This window comes from Amia ocellicauda, chromosome 22 (assembly GCF_036373705.1).
Source record: "Amia ocellicauda isolate fAmiCal2 chromosome 22, fAmiCal2.hap1, whole genome shotgun sequence".
In the NCBI taxonomy this organism is placed as follows: Eukaryota; Metazoa; Chordata; class Actinopteri; order Amiiformes; family Amiidae; genus Amia; species Amia ocellicauda.
Window position 1 is genome coordinate 5,126,650 of NC_089871.1, and position 19,457 is coordinate 5,146,106.

A 19,457-nucleotide genomic window follows, 5' to 3' on the forward strand; every position below is an offset into this window, starting at 1 on the left:
TGGGGGGGTATTTTTGAATGCAATCTAAATAACACAGAAAAAGGTTGAAATTGATTATTTGGCACTTATTATGCATTCAACCCAAATTAAAGTTAAAAAACAAAACAACGTATATGACTATGTTGTCGTTTGTTTGCTGTCGTGCAGATGGTTCTGCCGGTTCCTTAGTTCATCCCGTTTGCCGTGGCGCGATGGGAATTGTAGTCTCATGACGGCTTTCGCGTTGGCCGACAGAAAACAACAAGGACTACAAAACCCCGAGTCCCTCCCAATGCCTGCTGGTCATGGAGGCGATGTTTACTGGGCTGCTGGAGGGCTGTGACGTTTCGGTTTTTATTGGGATGAAGAAGAAGAAGGTAGCGAAGCGAGTTTAAGGAAGAAGGCTTGAAGCAAAACCCTTAAAAAAAGCCCAACCGGAGTAACGCGCCGCGGAGGAGTGAGTGTAAGAGTATTTTAGAGTTATATAATCGGATTACGAAGTGCGACGGTGAATGGAGGGTTCAGACGAGTTATCTACGGAAGCGTGGGTGGTCAGTTTGGAGGACAGCGTTTTCCGTGCGGCGAGAACTCGCTCCGAGCCGGCGGCTACAATGTTGCTTTTCTGGTGCTGCTCTAAAGACTGGCTAGTGTGACGTCGTGTGAGGGATTTCTCCCATAAACTAACCTTCACCACAGCCTTGATTCGCATTCAAATTCAAAGATAGTTTGGAAAGTACAGCTGTCTAATAGTTACACCCCTGAGCACTTTAAAACCACGTCTGTACTGTATATGCCCGAACTTGAATTAGGCTTTAAAACGTCATAATAAGATTTCTCTGCCTCTATCAACAACTAGAGTATGTAGGCTATTCGGATGTATTTACTTAATTGTGTATCATTTGGATTTTGTTTAAAAAGACACTGTACATCTACAACAAGGTCAGTTTGTGTTGGAATCTGTATTGTCCCAAGCAGATTTGCCACTGTACATGTTCGGGTTTTGTTACTGTATTTTTAATATCATTATTATTAACGCCTTTGTGTGAGGCCGCTAACATTCAACAGGTATCTACATGTAAAGCTAAAAAGTGCATACAGTGTAGAGGAGTAGGCCTGTATCAAATGTAAAGGTGTTCAGCAGGAAGTACAAGACGCAGCAACATCTCCGTGATGTGATTGGGTGTACTGTTTGGCAACGGCAGCTTATTTTTATTGATTCATTTTAAAGTTACTTTGTCTAAACTATTGAAGGCCATTACCTCACTGGTAACTGATTACAAAATAAGTCAGTTCAGTCGCATACTTTACACTGTTGGCATTTGGAGGTCAAATCATCTGCTTTGTGTGACTCTTGAATCTGATATATTATTTAGATCAATGTGTGGTGGGCCAAAAACGCAACAGAAAGGCCATGCTTAGACCTCTGCTTAGGTTCCTCTGCATGTGTGAGAGGTGGACCCTTATTATGTGTTAAATAATCGGAAGGAAGCACACAGGGACAGAAATCCCGGATGTGATCGCCGCTGTGTTACTGGGATGTAACCCCTGCCTCCCCCTTTGCGATAGCCTCTTCCTGCCTGGCGTACGGCCCCACATTCCAGCCGAGCGCCACGGGAAGCGCACACTGGATTCTGCAGTCAGGAAGGGTGTTTTCCTGTTTCCTTTCCCTTCAGCCATCAGGTCAAGGGTTGGCCCTTTCACAGTGAGAATGGCAGGCCTGTCCCTCCACTAGTCCTCTGTTCTTATCCCAGCAGTGATGACACTTGCAGATGTGCAACGAGGAATCCCGTTTTCTCTCTCTCTTGATGTGTAGAGGACGGAAATGTAGTGCTGTCCTTCTAAAGAGCGCAACCTAACCACGTGTGTCTGCACGTCTGTTCCAGGTATGCGCTGGCGTGCCGGCACGATACTGTGGCCTTGTCCTCGGTAGCAGTCACCACGGCGGGGGATATTAAACCTACAGTCTGCAGAGTCGTCATCTACCTACAGAGGGGCATGTCCGGGGAGAGCTGCCTGAGCCAGCTGTGCCCGCCGGCTGCACCAGCCTCCCCGGCCTCCGCTCCCAAAGTCAAGACCTGCAGCCTCAGGGGAGCCGGGGGCCTGGGGAGCAAGTACGTGCGCCTGAACGTCGGGGGCGCTCTGTTCTACACCACTGTGCAGGTGCTGACGCGCCAGGACACCATGCTGAAGGCCATGTTCAGTGGCAGGATGGAGGTCTTCACTGACAAAGACGGTAAGAGAGCTGGGGTGGACAGCTTGGGGGGGAGAGCTTTGTATATGCTCATGATTGATGATGGCTGCTCCAATGAAAAGTGCTCTGAGAGTGTGTCTGTCTGTGTGGCGCTGGCAGGGTGGATCCTGATCGACCGCTGTGGGAAGCACTTCAGCGAGATCCTCGGTTACCTCCGTGATGCCAGCGTGGCACTGCCCAAGAGCCGGCAAGCGATCCACGAGCTGATGGCGGAGGCCAAATACTACCTCATCCAGGGATTGGTGGACATGTGCCAGAACGCCCTGCAGGTCAGTCCCCCAGATCTGTCTGCCTGATACTAGTCTAATTATTCCGCTTTTAAGCGTTTCATTCGAGCTTAAAAGCGGAATAATTAGACTGGACTCTATAATGAGAGAGGAAACTGTAGGGATGGCCATCGTGCCATTTGGGTAGAGTTTGTAAACACCAGAGAAGAAGCTGGGCGCTGTGTGACGGGGAACGAACAGTGCTGATGTTGAGGGCTCCCCAGAAGTCTTTTGTGCCAGTAAAGACGGTGTCCGTCAGCACCCTACCGGGCCGGGTCGGCACTGCCCCCGGGCTCCGCTGTGATCGCGGACTTATCTGGACTCCCCCAGCACAAGGTGGACATTGTCCGGTCTCCATGGAAACTGCATTCCATGCGTTCTGGCACTCGGTGGATAAACACCAATTAGACCCGTTTTTTTTTTTAATGTGGTGGCGGTGGCGAGATAGTGTTATTTTAAGCATGATCTGCCCTCTCTAAATGATATCATCTGTAACCTCAGGGTTTAAAACGCATCCAGCCTGTAGGAAATTGCCTGCCTCTTCGGTGGTCTTTTTCACATTATTTTTTTGATGTGTAAATGTAGGATGTTGCTTTGGAAGCACAAGAATATGTTCACAAAATGTCCAGCAGGTTTGTGTATTAATTCTGGAAGGTGTATATATATATATATATATATATATATATATGCCAGTGTTCACCAGCCCTGCTAGATTAAGATCCAGCAAAGATTTATATTCGCGCAGCTCGATTTATAATCCATTCTATTAGGGGACGGTCGGCTTTGTAATATAGATTCATTACTTAAATAATAAATAGGCTCGTTATCATAGTCCTATAATGGAAACAGATTGATCTTAGTCCTGTCTCATACCATTTTGAACGATGTGAAAGATCAAAAATGTTACTAATGTGTCCCATCGCATGCAATGTTAGAGTCTTGCAGTGTGCCCCCCTCGTGCTTTTAGTCCATTCGATTTCAGCATTACATTTATTTTGGTTAACAAATACAGTCATGCACAAGAGTATCTGTGGGTCACCTGTAAAGTGTCCGTTCTGCAGGTGGAAGCTGGCCAGTGTTAGGGGTGAACCCAGTTCCTGTTCACCTTGTAGCTACTAACGTCTCCTCTTGCCTTGTGCTTGCCGTGTGATTTACAGGAGAAGAAGGAGCAAGCAATGTGCGTTATCCCTGTCGTCACCTCTCTGAAGGAGGAGGAGCGGCTGATCCAGGCGTGCTCCAAGGTAAGGAAGTTTGTCCTTGATGGTTCGGATACCGCCTGGATGATTGCCGAACTGCCCGTACGAGAATCTTCTTTTACAGCCAAGGCTCAGGTTGCATTGTGTATGTGACATCCATGAAGGCGGGGGGAGAATGAGTAAAACAAAAACAAAAAATTAAACTCGGCATGGCCACAGAGCTGTATAACGGCTTATTGAGGAGTGCCTGTCTGACCGCTGTTCACTCTCTCTCTTGCAGCCTGTGGTGAAGTTGCTGTATAACAGGAGCAACAACAAATACTCCTACACCAGGTAACCCTGAGATCTTACGCAACAAGACCTTTACTGCTGTTTGTAATGACTTGCAGGTGTGCGTGGCAGCTGAGACAACACTGGCGCTTTAACAATGACTTCTCTCTCACACGGACAAAGCAGGTCTGGGAAGCTTTCTGTCGCTTCATTCCAGAATAGGAACAAAAGCTGGATTTGAATGTACATTTATATATACATGTCCCTCTCTGCCCCGTTCTTAATGGATCCTCGTGTTTTCACACCTCAAGCAACTCGGACGACCACCTGCTGAAGAACATCGAGCTGTTCGACAAGCTGTCCTTGAGGTACAACGGCCGCATCCTCTTTATGAAGGACGTGATCGGGGACGAGATCTGTTGCTGGTCTTTCTACGGGCAGGGCCGCAAGCTGGCCGAGGTGTGCTGCACCTCCATCGTCTACGCCACCGAGAAGAAGCAGACCAAGGTAGGGGCAGAGGCGTGGGCTTGTCCCTGTGGAGGAGATGGCTGAAAGCAAATGAATCATAATATTGGAAAAAGGAAAGACCAAAACTAAACTAAAACATCAGCCATTATGTAGAAACTGATCCATTTCTTTCTTCTTTGTAACCCCCACCCCCTCCTCGTCCGTCTGCGTTCAGGTGGAGTTTCCAGAGGCGCGGATCTACGAGGAGACCCTGAACGCCCTGCTGTACGAGACGCTGCCGGTCCCGGACAACTCCCTACTGGAAGCCACAAGCCGGCGGGCGCACTGGGGTCCCCACGGTGAGGACGAGGACGGCCCGGAGCCCAGGGAGCGCGTGCGGCGCATCCATGTCAAGAGATACAGCACCTACGACGACCGGCCTCTCGGACACTAGCCCCGACACAGAGACCCAGAGAGAGAGAGGTGGTGGGGGTGGGGGTGGGGGTGGTGGTTGTGGTGGGGATACAGAATCTGAGAGAGGCAGAAGAAGCAGAGAAGATAAAGGGGATATGGTCCAGCAGCTTGCACTCCTTTTCTCAGTTGACCCACAAGAGACTATAGACACTGCTGAGGAGGAGATCACATCAAAGACTTTGACTTCCTGCCTCCTGTGGTTAAAGGTGGCAGCTGTGAAGCAAGGCAGGAGATGTCACCTCAGAGTGACTCCTGGAAAGACAAATGCAGGCGTAGAGGAATAAAAAGAAAGTCCCCTCTGAAACAGATATGTGCCAGAGGCGTGTAGCGTCTGGAGCGTCGGGATGGTTTCCTCAGGCAGACACTTTATGAACTATGTGTCGGGCGCCGTCTCTTCTTAGAGGTGTTCTGCAGTTTGAAAGACTGCTGTCAGCTCACCAGTGGGCCATCCTGAGGGGCTTATTTTGTCAGTAGCGGTGACTCTTAATGTAAAACTGTGAAACAGATATGCTATCACTCACCTGCCCTGGAAGGCGCATCACCCTGCTCTCCTCCGTGATCTCTCTCTCTCTCTCTCTCTCCTCCAAGTCTGTCTTTCCCAGTGAATTGCGCTCGCCCAAAGACCCTAAACACACCCGTGTGGGGCAAAGAACATCACGGAAGAGAGCACGAAGCAGAATTTTGTTTGAATATCTTGCACCGGGAAAGAAATTCACACCCTTCGTTCAAGGCAAGCGCGGGAATCTTTGGATCTAACAATTCATGACACGCGAGTCCTCATATATACCGTTCAGTGAAACTGCTGAGAGCTCAGTTGGAGAGAAATTTAGAAGACCTTGGATTTGCTGGGGACCTCTGACAGATCTCCATTGATGCTGCATTACCTGAGAGAGCACAGCAGCCTGAACTGTGGGACCCCAGTGTTTGATTAGACGACGCCTCATTCTGACCGCCACCTTCCACATTTTAGCCGGACATTTTCAAGTGAATGTGTGTTTAAGTGGTCCATACAGCGTCAGTCCATGATCTTAAAACATTTAATCAGAAGTGCAAAGGTGTAGAGACTTGAATGAATCTTGAAGTGCTTTTGTTTGTGTTCTTAACATGCGGTGAGCATCCTGATTTTAAACAGATTTTTAAATTACTAGACAAACTAACTTAATTTTTTTTTCTCTTGTAAATATTTCTTTCTCTTTTTAACATATTTGGAATGCTCCTTCGCAAATTTTATAACACTAATTAGCTTGGTATGCTTTTTTTCTTTTTTCTTTTTGGATCCACACAATATTTTCACTTCCTTTTTAAGACGACTGATTCACCTGAACTTTTCTGTTCATATAAACTGATTTATCTTTCTGATGGTCTTTCTGAAGCAGACCTCAAATGATTTATCCTCAGTGTTTATCCTCATCCTCTACTAGTGAACCTGTCCTAATCGTCTGAGAAAGCCCCCCCACATTCAGATATAATCAGAAGTGCCTTTTCAATACGTCTTCTTGTCACGCCATCAGTACTGGTTTCCTATGACAAGAGTGAATTGATGTAAGCTTTGCTGTTTTAGGTGATTAGATTCTGTGGCTGGTGTGTCTGATAAGGAGTCCGTTACCCTATCAGAAGCAATCATTTGCTAACATGAGTCTTCTCAGCCTATCAGCTGCCATCCTTCCCTAATAATTGGAATCAGCCAATCTACTGTACGTCCCCCACCCAAGATAAGGAATTTTATTGGCCTAAAATTGTGTTTTATGAGACTGGTTGACCTATACAATTGCACTTTATGCCAGAACGAGACTTGTTTCACTATGGACACGTGTCGCACCCGGATACGGCTGATACATTCATTACACCCGGATACATTCATTAGATTAATTGCACTGAAATATTTGACATGTTCTCGTATAAAAAGCCTATCGTAGCAGATGGCACAAAAGGGTGTTTCCACTAATCACAGGGAATATTGAACTGCTCTGTTATTGTTTCTTAAGAGACACACACACATATACATGTGTAAATAATATCAAATTGATACATCTTAATTATTGAGTAATTGATTTCTCGTAAACTCTCATGGGTACATCAGCAAGCCAAAGACAATGGACTTTAATGAGGGAAAATTATATATTTTTAAGATTTTATTTCTGAACTCTTACCTAGACAACCCTACATGTTTTGGTGAACGTTATTTGTACTCTGGATTGTGTTTGTAATTTAGTGTTGTTTTTAACAGCTTTTTAAGTGTTTTAAACCTCTCACTGAATAACTAATTCATTTGGAACCCAGCACCGCTAGAATAATGATGTTTTCTATGCAGTCTTTTGTCGTGCCTATTTTTCATGATGGTTTTCAATAAAATAATTTAAAATGAGGTCACGCTGTGTCTTGGGTGTTGTTACATTGTCTCTGTTATTATCTGGCAATGAACACTTACATCAGGCTGGAATTGTTATGTTTCACAGCAATGTGTGGGTTCAGCACTGAAAAACATTTTGCTGTCCTACGCAAATCGTTCTCGATTAGGCACAGATTTGAGAAGGGTTTTATTTTAGTATTTAATTTCAGCGGCTGTAATTGTAGTAATCCGGCACTGGGGGGCGTACGGAGCGCCCTGGCGTGAGCAGCGTGGCAGTGAGGCGGAATGAGAGCCCGGTGACGTAATGCTACGCGTTCATTTTACTGCAGCCTGACGTCACTGACCACAGGCGTGAGGTCCTGTGTCTGATTAAGGGCATGCGTGTGTCGTGTTTATTATATTGTATCAATGTCAGCAATGGAAATGCACGATTGCTGAATGGGTTCGACTGTATTATTTCCATTTCCATACACCTGGTGATATGCTACTTTTTAACTATGAAAACAAAAACGAATTCATGTTTTAAATCCAAGTTTACTGCCATTCCATACATTGCTGATGTACACGTTTATTAATCACTGGTTTAAACAACTGTTGACAACTCGGATGATTTCAAAAACGTGTGTGTAGCAATATTATTGCACTTCGGGGCTGTTTTTGTATTGACTGCTAATGATTTGTAGTGTTAGTAAACCGTACACTGAACAAACATTGATCCATGCATGGACGCAGTGGCATCGGTTGGATTTTGTTTTCCATGCGGAGGGCAAAGAAACGAAAATTTGCAATAATGAACTGATGCACGTTTTAACGGGGTTGAATAAGAATTGCCTGGTTTTTGCCAGCGTACACCACAGTACACTTTACCGTGTTTATACCACAGTACACTTTATCTTACTTTTCCCGGGGTTCACCACACTACGTTTTAGCCTGCTGTGATTTGACCAATTCATTACATAATCGACATCTTTGTGAACATGCTAGTTCCCTGGAATACTTCAGATGCATGTATTTATTTTATTATTGGTGCATTATTAAGACGAAAACGACTTACTGTGGTTGCAAACCACTGAGAGACGGCTTTCACCACGAGTGATAATGAAACCTGGCTTTGATTAAAGAAAAGTTTCCGTCCCTCCACCTCGCACCCATCAGATCATGCCCAGAAATAAGCCGCTCCCTGATCCCTTTCCCAGGCTATTGTTTGCCGCTGTGGGAGGGCTGTCTGTTGTGTGGAAACCCTCAGTGCTGGGTGTGGAGCGTCGTGCTGGTCAGTCTAGCCCAGGCCTGGCTGCTGCGGTCATTTACATTGAGGGAGACAGCGGCGGGGCCCCTCTGACTCGGGTGCGAGGAGGGGGCCACTCCACAGCGGCCGGGGGCGGGTCCGGGCCGCCTGACGTCATCGCGAGGCAGCTGAAGATGGCCACTCTGTGCGGCTCCCTGGCACAGAGCGGCGGCCGGGCAGAGCTGTCACATCGCGCATGTAGGTGAGGGAGAAGTCGCGGAAGAGCAACAAGAAGAAAGACGGAAACTACAGCCGGGCACGGAGACCGGGGGACGCGACTGCCTGTCTGCTGCAGCCGGGTTTGAAGCCGCGACTTCGGCACAGCCATGGCTTCGGCCCCGGAGGAGGCGCTGAAGGAGAAATTGCTGTGGAATGTGAAGAGGGAGGTAGGCGCACCTGCGGACCTGATGCACGTCGGAGGAAGTGCACGTACTGTCCCACTAGTGCCACTTTCCTGGCGTGAGACGTGCCATGCATGGACAGGACTGCAAGAATAGATGAATGCATATGAACTGTGTGATCGTTTATCCCTTTATTAACTTACTTGCATAGGATGAAAAACGCAACTTGCTGTCAATGCATAGAAAGAATGGCAAGTCTCAGATTGAAAATGATTGTTATTAATGGATTAACTGTGTCATATAACCGATCCACACCTGTGTTACGTATAGATATTTATTAGCGCATATTGATCTTCATAGCTACAATTGTATTTGTATAAGTATATTTATGTAGCCTTGCACGGGCTGTTATGTATGATCTGAGGTACGTGAATGATGACGTGCGTTGTATAGAGTTGTACTTTGAGTGGGGGGGGTATGAGGGAGGCATGTAGAGTATATGCGGCCATTAGATGGACGTGTTTATGATTATTATCTGCCGGGTAACCCAAACACCAACATGAACGGATGCTCTTCTTTAGCCCATGCATTGCAACATTGTAGCTATTTGCGATCGTGAATGATGTGTCGTGCATCTGTGAAGGTGGGGGAGAGGCAGAGACCCCCCCCCCCCCCCCCACGCAGGCTGCAATATAAATGCGCTCCAGCAGCAGCTAACCTGCGGAATATTTTTGTGAATGAGCTGCGCTCCATTGATTGATGGATCCCACGGCTGAGCTGAAATAGAAATCGCTTTGCAGCCGAGCAACTTGATGGCAAAACAATCACCGTTTGCTTGGGGTTAAACCTTGTGCTCAGAGCATCTGCCTAGCGCTGGCAAAAGTACAGAAACTAGAATACGTCAGTCCATGTCATTCATAATGTTTTCATAAACCTGGTAATATGGTGGCGTTGGTGTCCTGGCTTGGGCAGTGTGTGTGGGGTGGGTGGGAGATATTTGAGTTATGGCTAGAGTATCTTTATGCATCTATCCCCCCCAATTCTTGACTAAATTCAGAGGTTGAACAACAGGTGATTAAAGATTCGCTCTTGTCGCTGAGCAACTGGGCTAAATCCTGCCAGTGGTGCAGTAGGAAATCTTCATAGAGGTGTCACATTGCTGTTTAAACAAGCCACATCGATCATTTGTAAAGCGAGGATGTTAGCCGAGACACCTGCTTTTATTATGCTTATATATTGGCCTTGCCACAAAAGGTAATGTTCGCAGTATGTGCTTGTATTATTAAGCTGACATTTGGTGTTGAGTTGAGGTCAGCTGACAGTGCCTCATTTGCTATATGGTTCAATCTCTAATTTCCCTGTCTGAGGTGCTGTTTTTACCGAGAGATGCTTGAGAAAGTGTGTCATTCTGAGTTTGTTGTGTAGTCTAATGGGTGTGACTTGAAAAAGCTCATTCTTCTGGGTTGCATCTGATGAAGACTTTCGGTGTCACCTGGGAGTCAGCCAGCCTGCTTTCAAACCCCAGACTGGGCTTTGGTGCAGTTTGGTGGCTTTTCCACAGTCCTGTAATTAATGCTGATGAGAGTTACTATTTCACCTGCTTTTCAGTTGGGCTGTTGAGAGGCATCTCTGGAGAGCAACTGACTGAATGTCTCTAAAAGTGTTTCTGAATATTTGCCAGCTTCATTAAGTATTCTGTGATTAAAGTGTGTGTGTAGAGAGCCTGTCTCTCTGATTTCTTCCTTTACCAAACTCATCCCCCATCGCTGGTTATTTAAAATGAATATTTTTCACCGGAAAATCATGTGCACTTAGCTGGGATTTTATTTAATGTGCCCCAAACACTCTTCTTTTGGAGTAGGAGGATATTCAAATATTTTTTTTTTTGAAGAAGAATTATTGTTTTGACTAGATCAGTTCAAAACCTAGATAAAGCAGTTTTCAGATGGCTTACTGGCCTCTTGTTGCAAACCTCCCGTGTGACTATAGAAATACAGAAGTCTTAATTGTTAATTTAATGTTTACAATCTGTAGTTTGCACTGCTGATGTAATTGTTCTCCACTTTCATCCAGCCATGAAAGGGATGAGCCAGCGGTTTTCAGTTCAGATACAATGTCTTTTACCAAATCTCGCAACAGTGAGAAATGCTTCACATCCCCTCCCAAACACACAGACACACAGTGCCCCCCCACACCCCAGCTCCAGGAAGCTTTGTTCTGATGAATAATTTAATCTTCTGAATCTCTGTCTTTGAAACATGACGCAGAAATAAATAAAGCCAGCAATGGACTGACTTTATCACCCAGAAAGCAAAAGTCAGGGAGTGATGAGAAAATGGACCATGGAGGGAGCCGTAAACAATGCACTGATGAAATTGGCTGTTGTTTGATTGTGCATCGATTGAAAGTGTGTAGTTCTGTGTGGGATCTTCAGTTTAGCATAGGATGTTTAAGGAATATTGTACCTCAGATGGGTCATGTTTTGGAATATAATCAGATGAAGCTCCCACTGTACTGAGTTCAACATAGACATGGGAAAAGTTAATAAAGTATTAGCATGCACAAGACCCTTACAGTAGTGAACAAGCCAGTAGGGGCCACTTAGATTAGGCTGAAATCGCCTGAGCTGAGCCCTGCCCTCTTTGGGCTTGTAGCTATGCCTCTCGTTCTGACCCACAACTCCCGTCAAGTTCCTCCACTAATGGGTATTGGATTGGTGAATGGAAAGCTGAGATTGGGTATCCCGAGTCACAGTGAAGAGTGAATTTAACGTCCGTGGTGTGGTGATCTCTCTGGCTTATTCCTCCCATGTTTTTGTTGCTTCTTCCAGCTGACCGGACAGCTTGTAATATAAAGTTTCTGTCTTCCTCCGAGGTGGAATTGGTGTCTGGCGAGGTGTATCAATTGTCAGTGGTATCCTCCGTCTGAATGTGCAGGTTAAAGGAATCCAATATGCAAGCAGATGTTTTGTCAATGGACCAATGAAAAGGGCAGGAATTTTATCCTGCTCTCGCTTACCTTAAATCAATACGTTGAATATTGAATAAAGTTGAATATTCAAAAGGCGAGAAATGAATCTTGTTCTCCCTGCTTCCTGAACTGGGCCCTGATACCAGGACTGTTAATTAATTGCAATTAATGAATCCAGTTGTGCAGTAGAGTAGGGTGCGCTATAGTGAAGGGCTTCATTGCCATATTCTGGGACTGTGTCTCAGCATGCAGTTTGGGGCTCCTGTCGCTTTAAGATGCAGTCAGCCAGCCCCACGTTGCCTGGCAACTGAAAGCATCAGCAAATACCCAAGAAGTTAAATTGCATCATTGGACGATTAATCTGCTGCAGCTCGCTGGCCCTGTCAGAGGCCGATAATGTTGAAGGCGAAGATGACCAGACAGTTTCTCCCCTGTATTCATTGCTCCCATCACTTCTTCGGAGGTGGAAATACGTGGAAAGTGGGTCTTTATTTACTGAGATATTATCCTTGTTTTTCTCCTGCTCATCAGACACTTGTTCCTCTGACATGTCGGGGTCTGAATAATTAATATTCCTGCTCCTCTCCCCGAGTCTTGTTCTTTAAACTCTGTTTCTTCCCCCCAGGTTCTGATTATTAAGGAGAAGTAAAGGAGTTTCCATCAGTATGCACTTATAAAGCTACACAGGCGAGACCCTGGTCATTATGCTCGATCATACCTAGTGGTTGCAGTGCAGATGAAATGTAAAGCAGATTTACTGAAAAGAGTTTGTCCCGTGGCGATAATGCAGTTGTGCTGTCTGAACACTGACATGTGAATATTTAAACAAAAGCCCGTTTTGGCCCATTATGGAAGAGACATATTTCTGAGGAGGAAAATAAAAATGGTCATGTTTGCAGCTGCAGCTTCAGTAGTCGTCTGTAGGAGTGAAATGCCAACGAACAGCTTAATTTAACACGGGCAGATAACAGAAAAACCTGGTCCCTTCATGACCAGTAGCATCTTTTAATGAAGACTGGCAACTGGATTCCTTGGTGGACCCAGTGCTCCGTCCTTCAGATGAGATGTAAACCCAAGGTCCTCTTTTAAGTGACTGAGCAGCATTAGGCAATGCAAAGTTCATCCCTTAATCTCTGCCAGTGGCTTTGGATAAAAGCATCTAACAAATGACTAATAATCATTATTGCTGATAATTGTATGTAGATGTAACCTTCTGAGCTCAGACACGGCATACAGGGGGCCCCTGGGCTTGCCTCCGGAAGGGACAGCTGGGTTTGTAAGGTGAGGGATAGATTTAACTTCAGTTAGAAGGGAGGTGTGCAGAAGTGCAGAAGACAATGTCCTTCACTACACAAAGAGTTGTAATTGATTAGAACAAACTGCTTAGCTGTGGACACTGGTTCACTGCAGGCAGATCAATAGGGTCTATGGATCGATAAACGGATGGCAACAAAACGGCAAGACTCTGGTTTGTCACTTTGCTATTGGGCAGAGGCAGGGAGACTTCCGCGAGTGCAGATTTTTGACGAAGACCTGCAGAAACTCTTTAAAAAGTTGAATTCCTGTCTTATTCTATAAATTAAAATGATGCACAGAATCTGTCACGCATCTATGATAACAGAATTATTATCATAATCACACACTGAAATAATGAAGTAATATAATCACAATAAAATGAATCCATAAAACAGTACAGATTCTACCTCTTTTCCAATTTTTTTTTACCGTACACTGAATACGTTCGGGTTCACAGAGGTCCTTGATTTGACGGTCGCATTTCTCTGCTATGACAGTTGCGCTTCACGTTTGATTTGAGGTACAGCACTCGGACACACTCAGTCTGACGCTTAAAATAAAAGAACCTTGTGGCACAAATCTAACATGTCAAAACAATTGGAAAAAGCAAGCATAGCGAAGATGATACCAGTAAGAAATCCACCAAAATGCAAAATCGTGCTTGATAATTTCCATGTGATATAAAGACAGAAATAACTTTTTTTGTACCTTCTGTCAGCACACCATTGACCACTGTTGGAATCAGATGCTGTTAGAACACTTGAAATCTCACTTACAATCTGTCTTTATAGAAGAACATTAAATCCGATATATTAATTTGTGCTGATTATCCGCAGAATTTAAGTAAAAAGTTCAGCGGAATTTGGAAAAATTCCCCTCAGAATGCGTCTGGCCCCAGCTATCAGGTTTCGTCTCTGAGCAAGCAAGGGTGAAAATGGTACAGAGTTGTCAGTCGCCATGCCGTACTGAGCTGTGCTGCAGGGGTCTGGCTGGCACAAGGGCTGTGGCGCTGGGCTCAGTGGGTAGCTGTGTCCCTCAGCGTTGCCCCAAGAGCCGAGATGCCAGCTTTGAGACGCCCACCTCCTCCAGAGGAAGATTGGCCGTGTCAGCTGCCCTGGGCTGATGCAACCTGGGGGGGGGAGCAGGAGTTATTTTGAATCTTTGAAAGGGGCACCTCAGATCATCTGCCTGCCTGCCAGTCTGTCATTCATCTCTTGCTCTATTTACTTCCCTATGTGTGAGTCAATTTATTTATGATGTTTTTTTTATTTTTGCTGCTGTTATTTTTTGCCAAGACTGTCGTGCTCCATTTGGACTGACTGTGCCAGCACGTAAAGGGAAAAAAAAATGAGGTTTCTAAAAGCCTGGATGTTTGAAAACTCGCTACTGTTATATAACGGCTCCCATGCACTCTCACGGGAAGATGCTGCCAGAGTGACCTTTTAATGCGGAGAGCGAGAGCGGCAACCTTGCTGCGAGAGCAGCTGGACAGGAGCTGTTAATATAGTCAAAGATTTGAAAATGTGGGGGAGGGGGATGAGTTGAAATTTGTACGTTGCCCCACCTCCAAAAATAAAAACACCATTTTCTCCATCACCTCCAATTTTGATAAATATTCTTTGTAATTCAAGCAGAGCACACCTCTTAGTTTATCACGCAGGTGCTGTTGCGGACTATTTCAAAATTCACAAACCAGGCCTCTTTGGGAGGAATCTTTCTGTATTTGCTGCTTCTCAGTGAAGGAAGAGTCAGTATTACTGCACACTGTTGTGATTTCATACTCTTAGTGTGCTCTTCTCCAGGCCGCGTGTCCCCAGATTGATGCCGTTTCTGTGACCGGTAACCATTCACAGAGAGCAGCTTTGGAAAATCTGTCATGGCAGAGACCTTTAAGACTCTTGCAAGTGATTTAATGTGATGCATGCTGGGTTCTGAAATGCACAGGGAAACCCCTTCAGTCGATTGACCACGCAACTCATTTATGAGCCTCTCCTGTAGAACGTGGACTAGTTCACCTCTGTTGGACTGATACCTGGGTGCTGTTGAAAGCCACTGTTCATTTTAAGTTGGTCTAGAAGTTTGAATGATAGTCTGACAAGCCCCAAAAAAACCTTCGCAGTATTACGTTTTTGTTCTTGTCTTTTCTCTGTGTGGTCCTGCCGTTGAACTAGATTCAATTCTCCGTCTCCTCACTCTCCATTAATAAACTTCTTCCCAACTTTACTCTGTGGGTTTCCGTGTGTAGCTGGTGTTAAGGAACACTGATTTCTCCAGCCCAGTGCCTTCCTTCATAGCCTGTCATAGAGGGGCACTCTCCCCTTATCTCCCCACAGTAATAGTAACAGTAGGGATAATTGCTTCAGTTAACTTTCAGTTTTTTATGTTCTTGCTGTCTATTAAGAAGATGCCTTTTGTCTGTGGAGCTCTTTAATTTCCCCTGGTTGTCAAGGCAGTTGATTTGATGGTTTTTGACCGGCTTGGGGGAAATGCCGCACCGGGAGGAAGCGATGGACAGTAAGTGCAAAGAAGGACGAACTGGGGCCAATGGACATTTATCTTTCAGTGGAATCTGCCTCAGCGTTGGTCTTGTTGTCTGGTGGTTGTCAGACCAGTACATTTACATAAAAGTGCCTGAAGTGGATCAGTCTGCTCCCCAAAAGGAGTCTTTATAGATTTCCACGTGTGGCTGATCATATCTCCCTTACTGTCCCGCCCTGCACAGCACATGTGGCCCCGCCATACAGCTGCATTGCACAGTGCATCTCCGCTCTTTGGTGTCGCAGACAAACGGTCCATTCTGGGTTTACTTATAGATTGTGACGCAATTACCTTGGCTTATTTAATGACCACCGGGCCCGATGAATATTTTATCACTGACTCTTCCCTCTTGGCCTGGTCTTCTGTGATTGCATGTCACTCTCTCTCTCTCTTTATCTCTCTTTGATTGTACTGAAAGCCCTGGCAGCAGTGTTCATTTCTTTTTTTTGTGTGTGTACATCTTGTTTCTGTTTCCTCCCCGCAATTAGTCATTAGAGCTGCTTTTGTTACTAATAGGGTTATATACTGATTGTACTTTAATTGGCCAGCTCTTTGTTCCTGACAGCGCTGTGTGTACCAGAGTGCAATCGGAGTGAGGGCTCATGGGACGATGGTGATCTGTCTTTTATTTGAATGTGTTTTTTTTTTTGCAACTCCTTTAGTCACGGAGCGAAAAGCGGGTTTGATTGATTGCAGGAGCTGGGTGACTCTACTATCAGTCCCTATTGTATGTTGTGTACTGTGAGTAACCTGTGCAGCCCACGGTAACGTGACTTACACCTGTGTGTGCGCCACCATGGGCAGATGAATTACTTTTCAACAGAAACCACCAGTGAACTATAGCCTGAGTTCACCACAGCCTTAAACTTACAATGTGGCTTCCATTCATAATAAGCTTTGCAGTAAAAACACACGTCCAGAGGAATACACCTGATGAATTCATAAGCAGGGTCTCTTAAGACCACAAGATGGGTAATCTGGGTACTGTGTGACCTCATGTGTGTTCACTGCCTTGGCTTATTTCCTGTAAATAATAGCTTATGTTTGACTAATGCCTGAGAGCTAATCTCATCGTTTGTTTGTGGATCGATTTTGTGCCAAATAAAACAATTGCGTCTTGTTAGTAGTAATTGTGGAAGACTGAAAGTCAGATTCCAGCATGTAACGTACTTTTGTTGTTATTGTTATCGAGCTGCTGTCCCCACACATCGAGTCCGATCAAATAAATGTAGTAATTTTTAAGATTTAGATCGTTGTGAATACTATAGCAATAACATTATTATTTTTATTCTTCTGTATAGCACAATATTTAATGTAGTTGAAGGGTCAGTGTTGCGTGTATTGTGGCCCCCCGTTCTTCTGAGCAGGTGACCAGTCGGATACAGTACTTGTTTTATAGTTGTTGTCTGATATAATGTATGTGGAATTTGCAGATGATATAAACAGTTTTTTTTCATAATAACTGAATAACGTATGTGGGTGTATGCAAGAATAAAAATAAAAATAAATTGTCGGGATCCTTCAAAATGCTGCGTGATGCCGCCCTTGAATCCACAAGTTCAATGCACCAAAAAAAGCAAGCCGGGTCAAATGGCACTTTTTGCATTATGTTCATATTTCATAAACGGCTAGATCTGAGAAGGGTTTGTTTTTTAACTCTTTCTTTGGAGTTGAATGGCTTGTTTTACCATGTTTGTCTTCAATGCAGAAAATATTAAATAAAAACGTAAAACAAAATAGTTATTAGTGATAGTGTGTGTGTGTGTCACAATGAGTGTCTGTTTGTGTGTGTGTGTGCTTATTTGTGGGTACCAGTGAGTGTCTGTGTGTAACTGATGGTGTTTGTGTCTCAGTCAGATGTGTCTGTATGTGTGTGTGTGTGATAGACTCGTTATATTTTCCCTTGTGGAGTTCTGTAGTTAAGATTTGTACGTCATCCGCAGGCTGTGTTTATTTAAGGAGTAAAAATAACCACAATTATCCAGGAAAACCCCAGAGAGGTTACATGGCACACTGAGCATGGCCAGTACAGACAGACAGCCCATTACCTGAGCAAATGTCCACCGACAGCAAAAATGGAGGTTATACCGGACAGCTTTGTAATTTTATTTTATTTTTGTTGGTCATGTCACAGATAGCAAAGTGAATCACCTAAACATGCTCTGTTATTTGGGAAAATTATATGAATTTGCTGGTGACTCACAAAGAGTGGCTTTTGCACCTCGCACAGTCAGGACAGTTTAGTAAGGCAGTTAAGATGTAATCTGAGAGTGACAGTGCTGTATAACGCACACGGTTCTGATGCTGAACGCTGGGCAAGGTCGATGAGTGCGAGTCTGGGTGGGATGATGTCAAAAGAACTCGAGCATTCTGGGAAACATTGTGAGCTATAGCAAACTTCTCAAGAGACGGCATATGTGGAAAAGATGAGTGATCTGTTTTTATCACTTTAGCTGGGCCTACACCCTGTGGACTCAAACAGGGCACTTATTAACAATGGGGGGTTGTAGTGTAGCCAGCTAACTGGTGTAGAGGGGGCTGAGAATGACCGACGGGGACAGGACACATGGGCTGCAGGACCGAGATGAATGGCTGAAGTGATCTGAACCAGTGGGTGGAAACCAGACTAGTCTTGGAGGACTGAGAACGTGATGAAATCCTGTCTTCCCCTGGGGTTGTGTGACCTGTATAGATCGGCCCTCAGAGACGAGTGTGGTGTTGGCAGGAATCCCGGCGCAGTGTGTTTCTCAGGCTCCCACTGGTTTGTGTGCGATGCTCTCAGCAGTCCTGTGTGCGCCTTTTTTCGCCTCCCCCTCTCTGTCTGGCCAATGACTGATTGATCTGTGTTCCAGGCCCAGATTAAATAAAGATCTACTTGTCACTGTCTCAAAATACAAGAAACGTATTCAATGAACTGTGTAAAAGTTTGTAAGTTGTGACAAGTGGGAGAGTTAAAGTGTCCTTTAAATCCGTGCCCTGACAAAACACCCTTTCTTATGAAACGTGGCAGTGAAACTGTTTCGATGTATCACAACCTTTGTCCCCCGCTCTTTGTTAATCACACCGCTTGAAGCTCTAGTTCTCCGTTTACCTATTAATTATACGTCCGTGTGCAATTAAACCTTACAACAGAAATCCAATTTTAATGTTGTTAGGTCAGATGAGAGACGATGTGCGCCTGGTACTGGCTGGGAAATGGAAGCAGTGTCAGGCCGACCTGTAGCCATGTGTGATAGGTCTTTTGTTTCCAAGGGAATACAATTGGGTCGCCATGCTTTTTGTTAAAGGGGAAAGCATCTGTGTGTGTGAGCGCGGATGTGGATGTGAGTAACGGGGCTGTTTGTCTTTGCAGGTGAAGCAGATCATGGAGGAGGCCGTGACCAAGAAGTTTGTCCATGAGGACAGCAGCCACATCATAGCCCTGTGCAGTAAGTCCCAACCCATACTTTATATCTCACTTGCCAATCATCACACACGAACAAAAAAAATCTTCGATATTGACCATTAAAAGGTCCCTCAGCCTGCCTGTTGAGCTGTGTTAGACTGAGTGTGCACAACCCCGTGGCTGAAGCTGAGACGAGCTCATTGCCTTAATCTGCGTCACCAGGCTTTTGGCTATTGTTCCCCCACACAGATAGGTGATAGATTATATTCACTATCTGGTGTTTACAGAATAACAGTAAAGCTGGTTTCTGTGGACAATTTCTCTTCCCTCTGTCCAGCTGAGCAGTACAGTGGCTTTCAGTGTCCAGCGCAGATTTAGTTTTTCTATTCTGGTAGGGTCCTTCATGCTC

General features: G+C 45.1%; 2 protein-coding genes across 4 annotated transcripts in view; both read left to right on the forward strand.

Annotated features, from left to right (window-relative positions):
- Window positions 1–244: 244 nt before the first annotated feature.
- On the forward strand, window positions 245–4,896 carry tnfaip1 (tumor necrosis factor, alpha-induced protein 1 (endothelial)). 3 transcript variants are annotated; one of them, XM_066695547.1, is made up of 7 exons: window positions 245–442; window positions 1,863–2,212; window positions 2,330–2,499; window positions 3,654–3,737; window positions 3,973–4,025; window positions 4,274–4,469; window positions 4,645–4,896. In XM_066695547.1, exons 2-7 carry the CDS (start codon window positions 1,975–1,977, stop codon window positions 4,861–4,863), a joined length of 960 nt encoding a protein of 319 aa, XP_066551644.1. In that variant the 5' UTR covers window positions 245–442; window positions 1,863–1,974; the 3' UTR covers window positions 4,864–4,896. The 3 variants fall into 3 exon arrangements, with proteins under 3 accessions (XP_066551644.1, XP_066551645.1, XP_066551646.1); XM_066695548.1 differs by having other exon boundaries at window positions 245–436; XM_066695549.1 differs by having other exon boundaries at window positions 247–356.
- Window positions 4,897–8,601: 3,705 nt separating this feature from the next.
- sgsm2 (small G protein signaling modulator 2) overlaps window positions 8,602–19,457 on the forward strand; it is a 47,390-nt gene continuing 36,534 nt past the window's right edge. Inside the window, exons 1-2 of the mRNA XM_066695821.1 lie at window positions 8,602–8,904; window positions 19,016–19,091. Of these exons, the coding sequence (XP_066551918.1) occupies window positions 8,845–8,904; window positions 19,016–19,091 (136 nt within the window). The 5' untranslated portion in view covers window positions 8,602–8,844. The remainder of the gene's footprint in view (window positions 8,905–19,015; window positions 19,092–19,457) is intronic.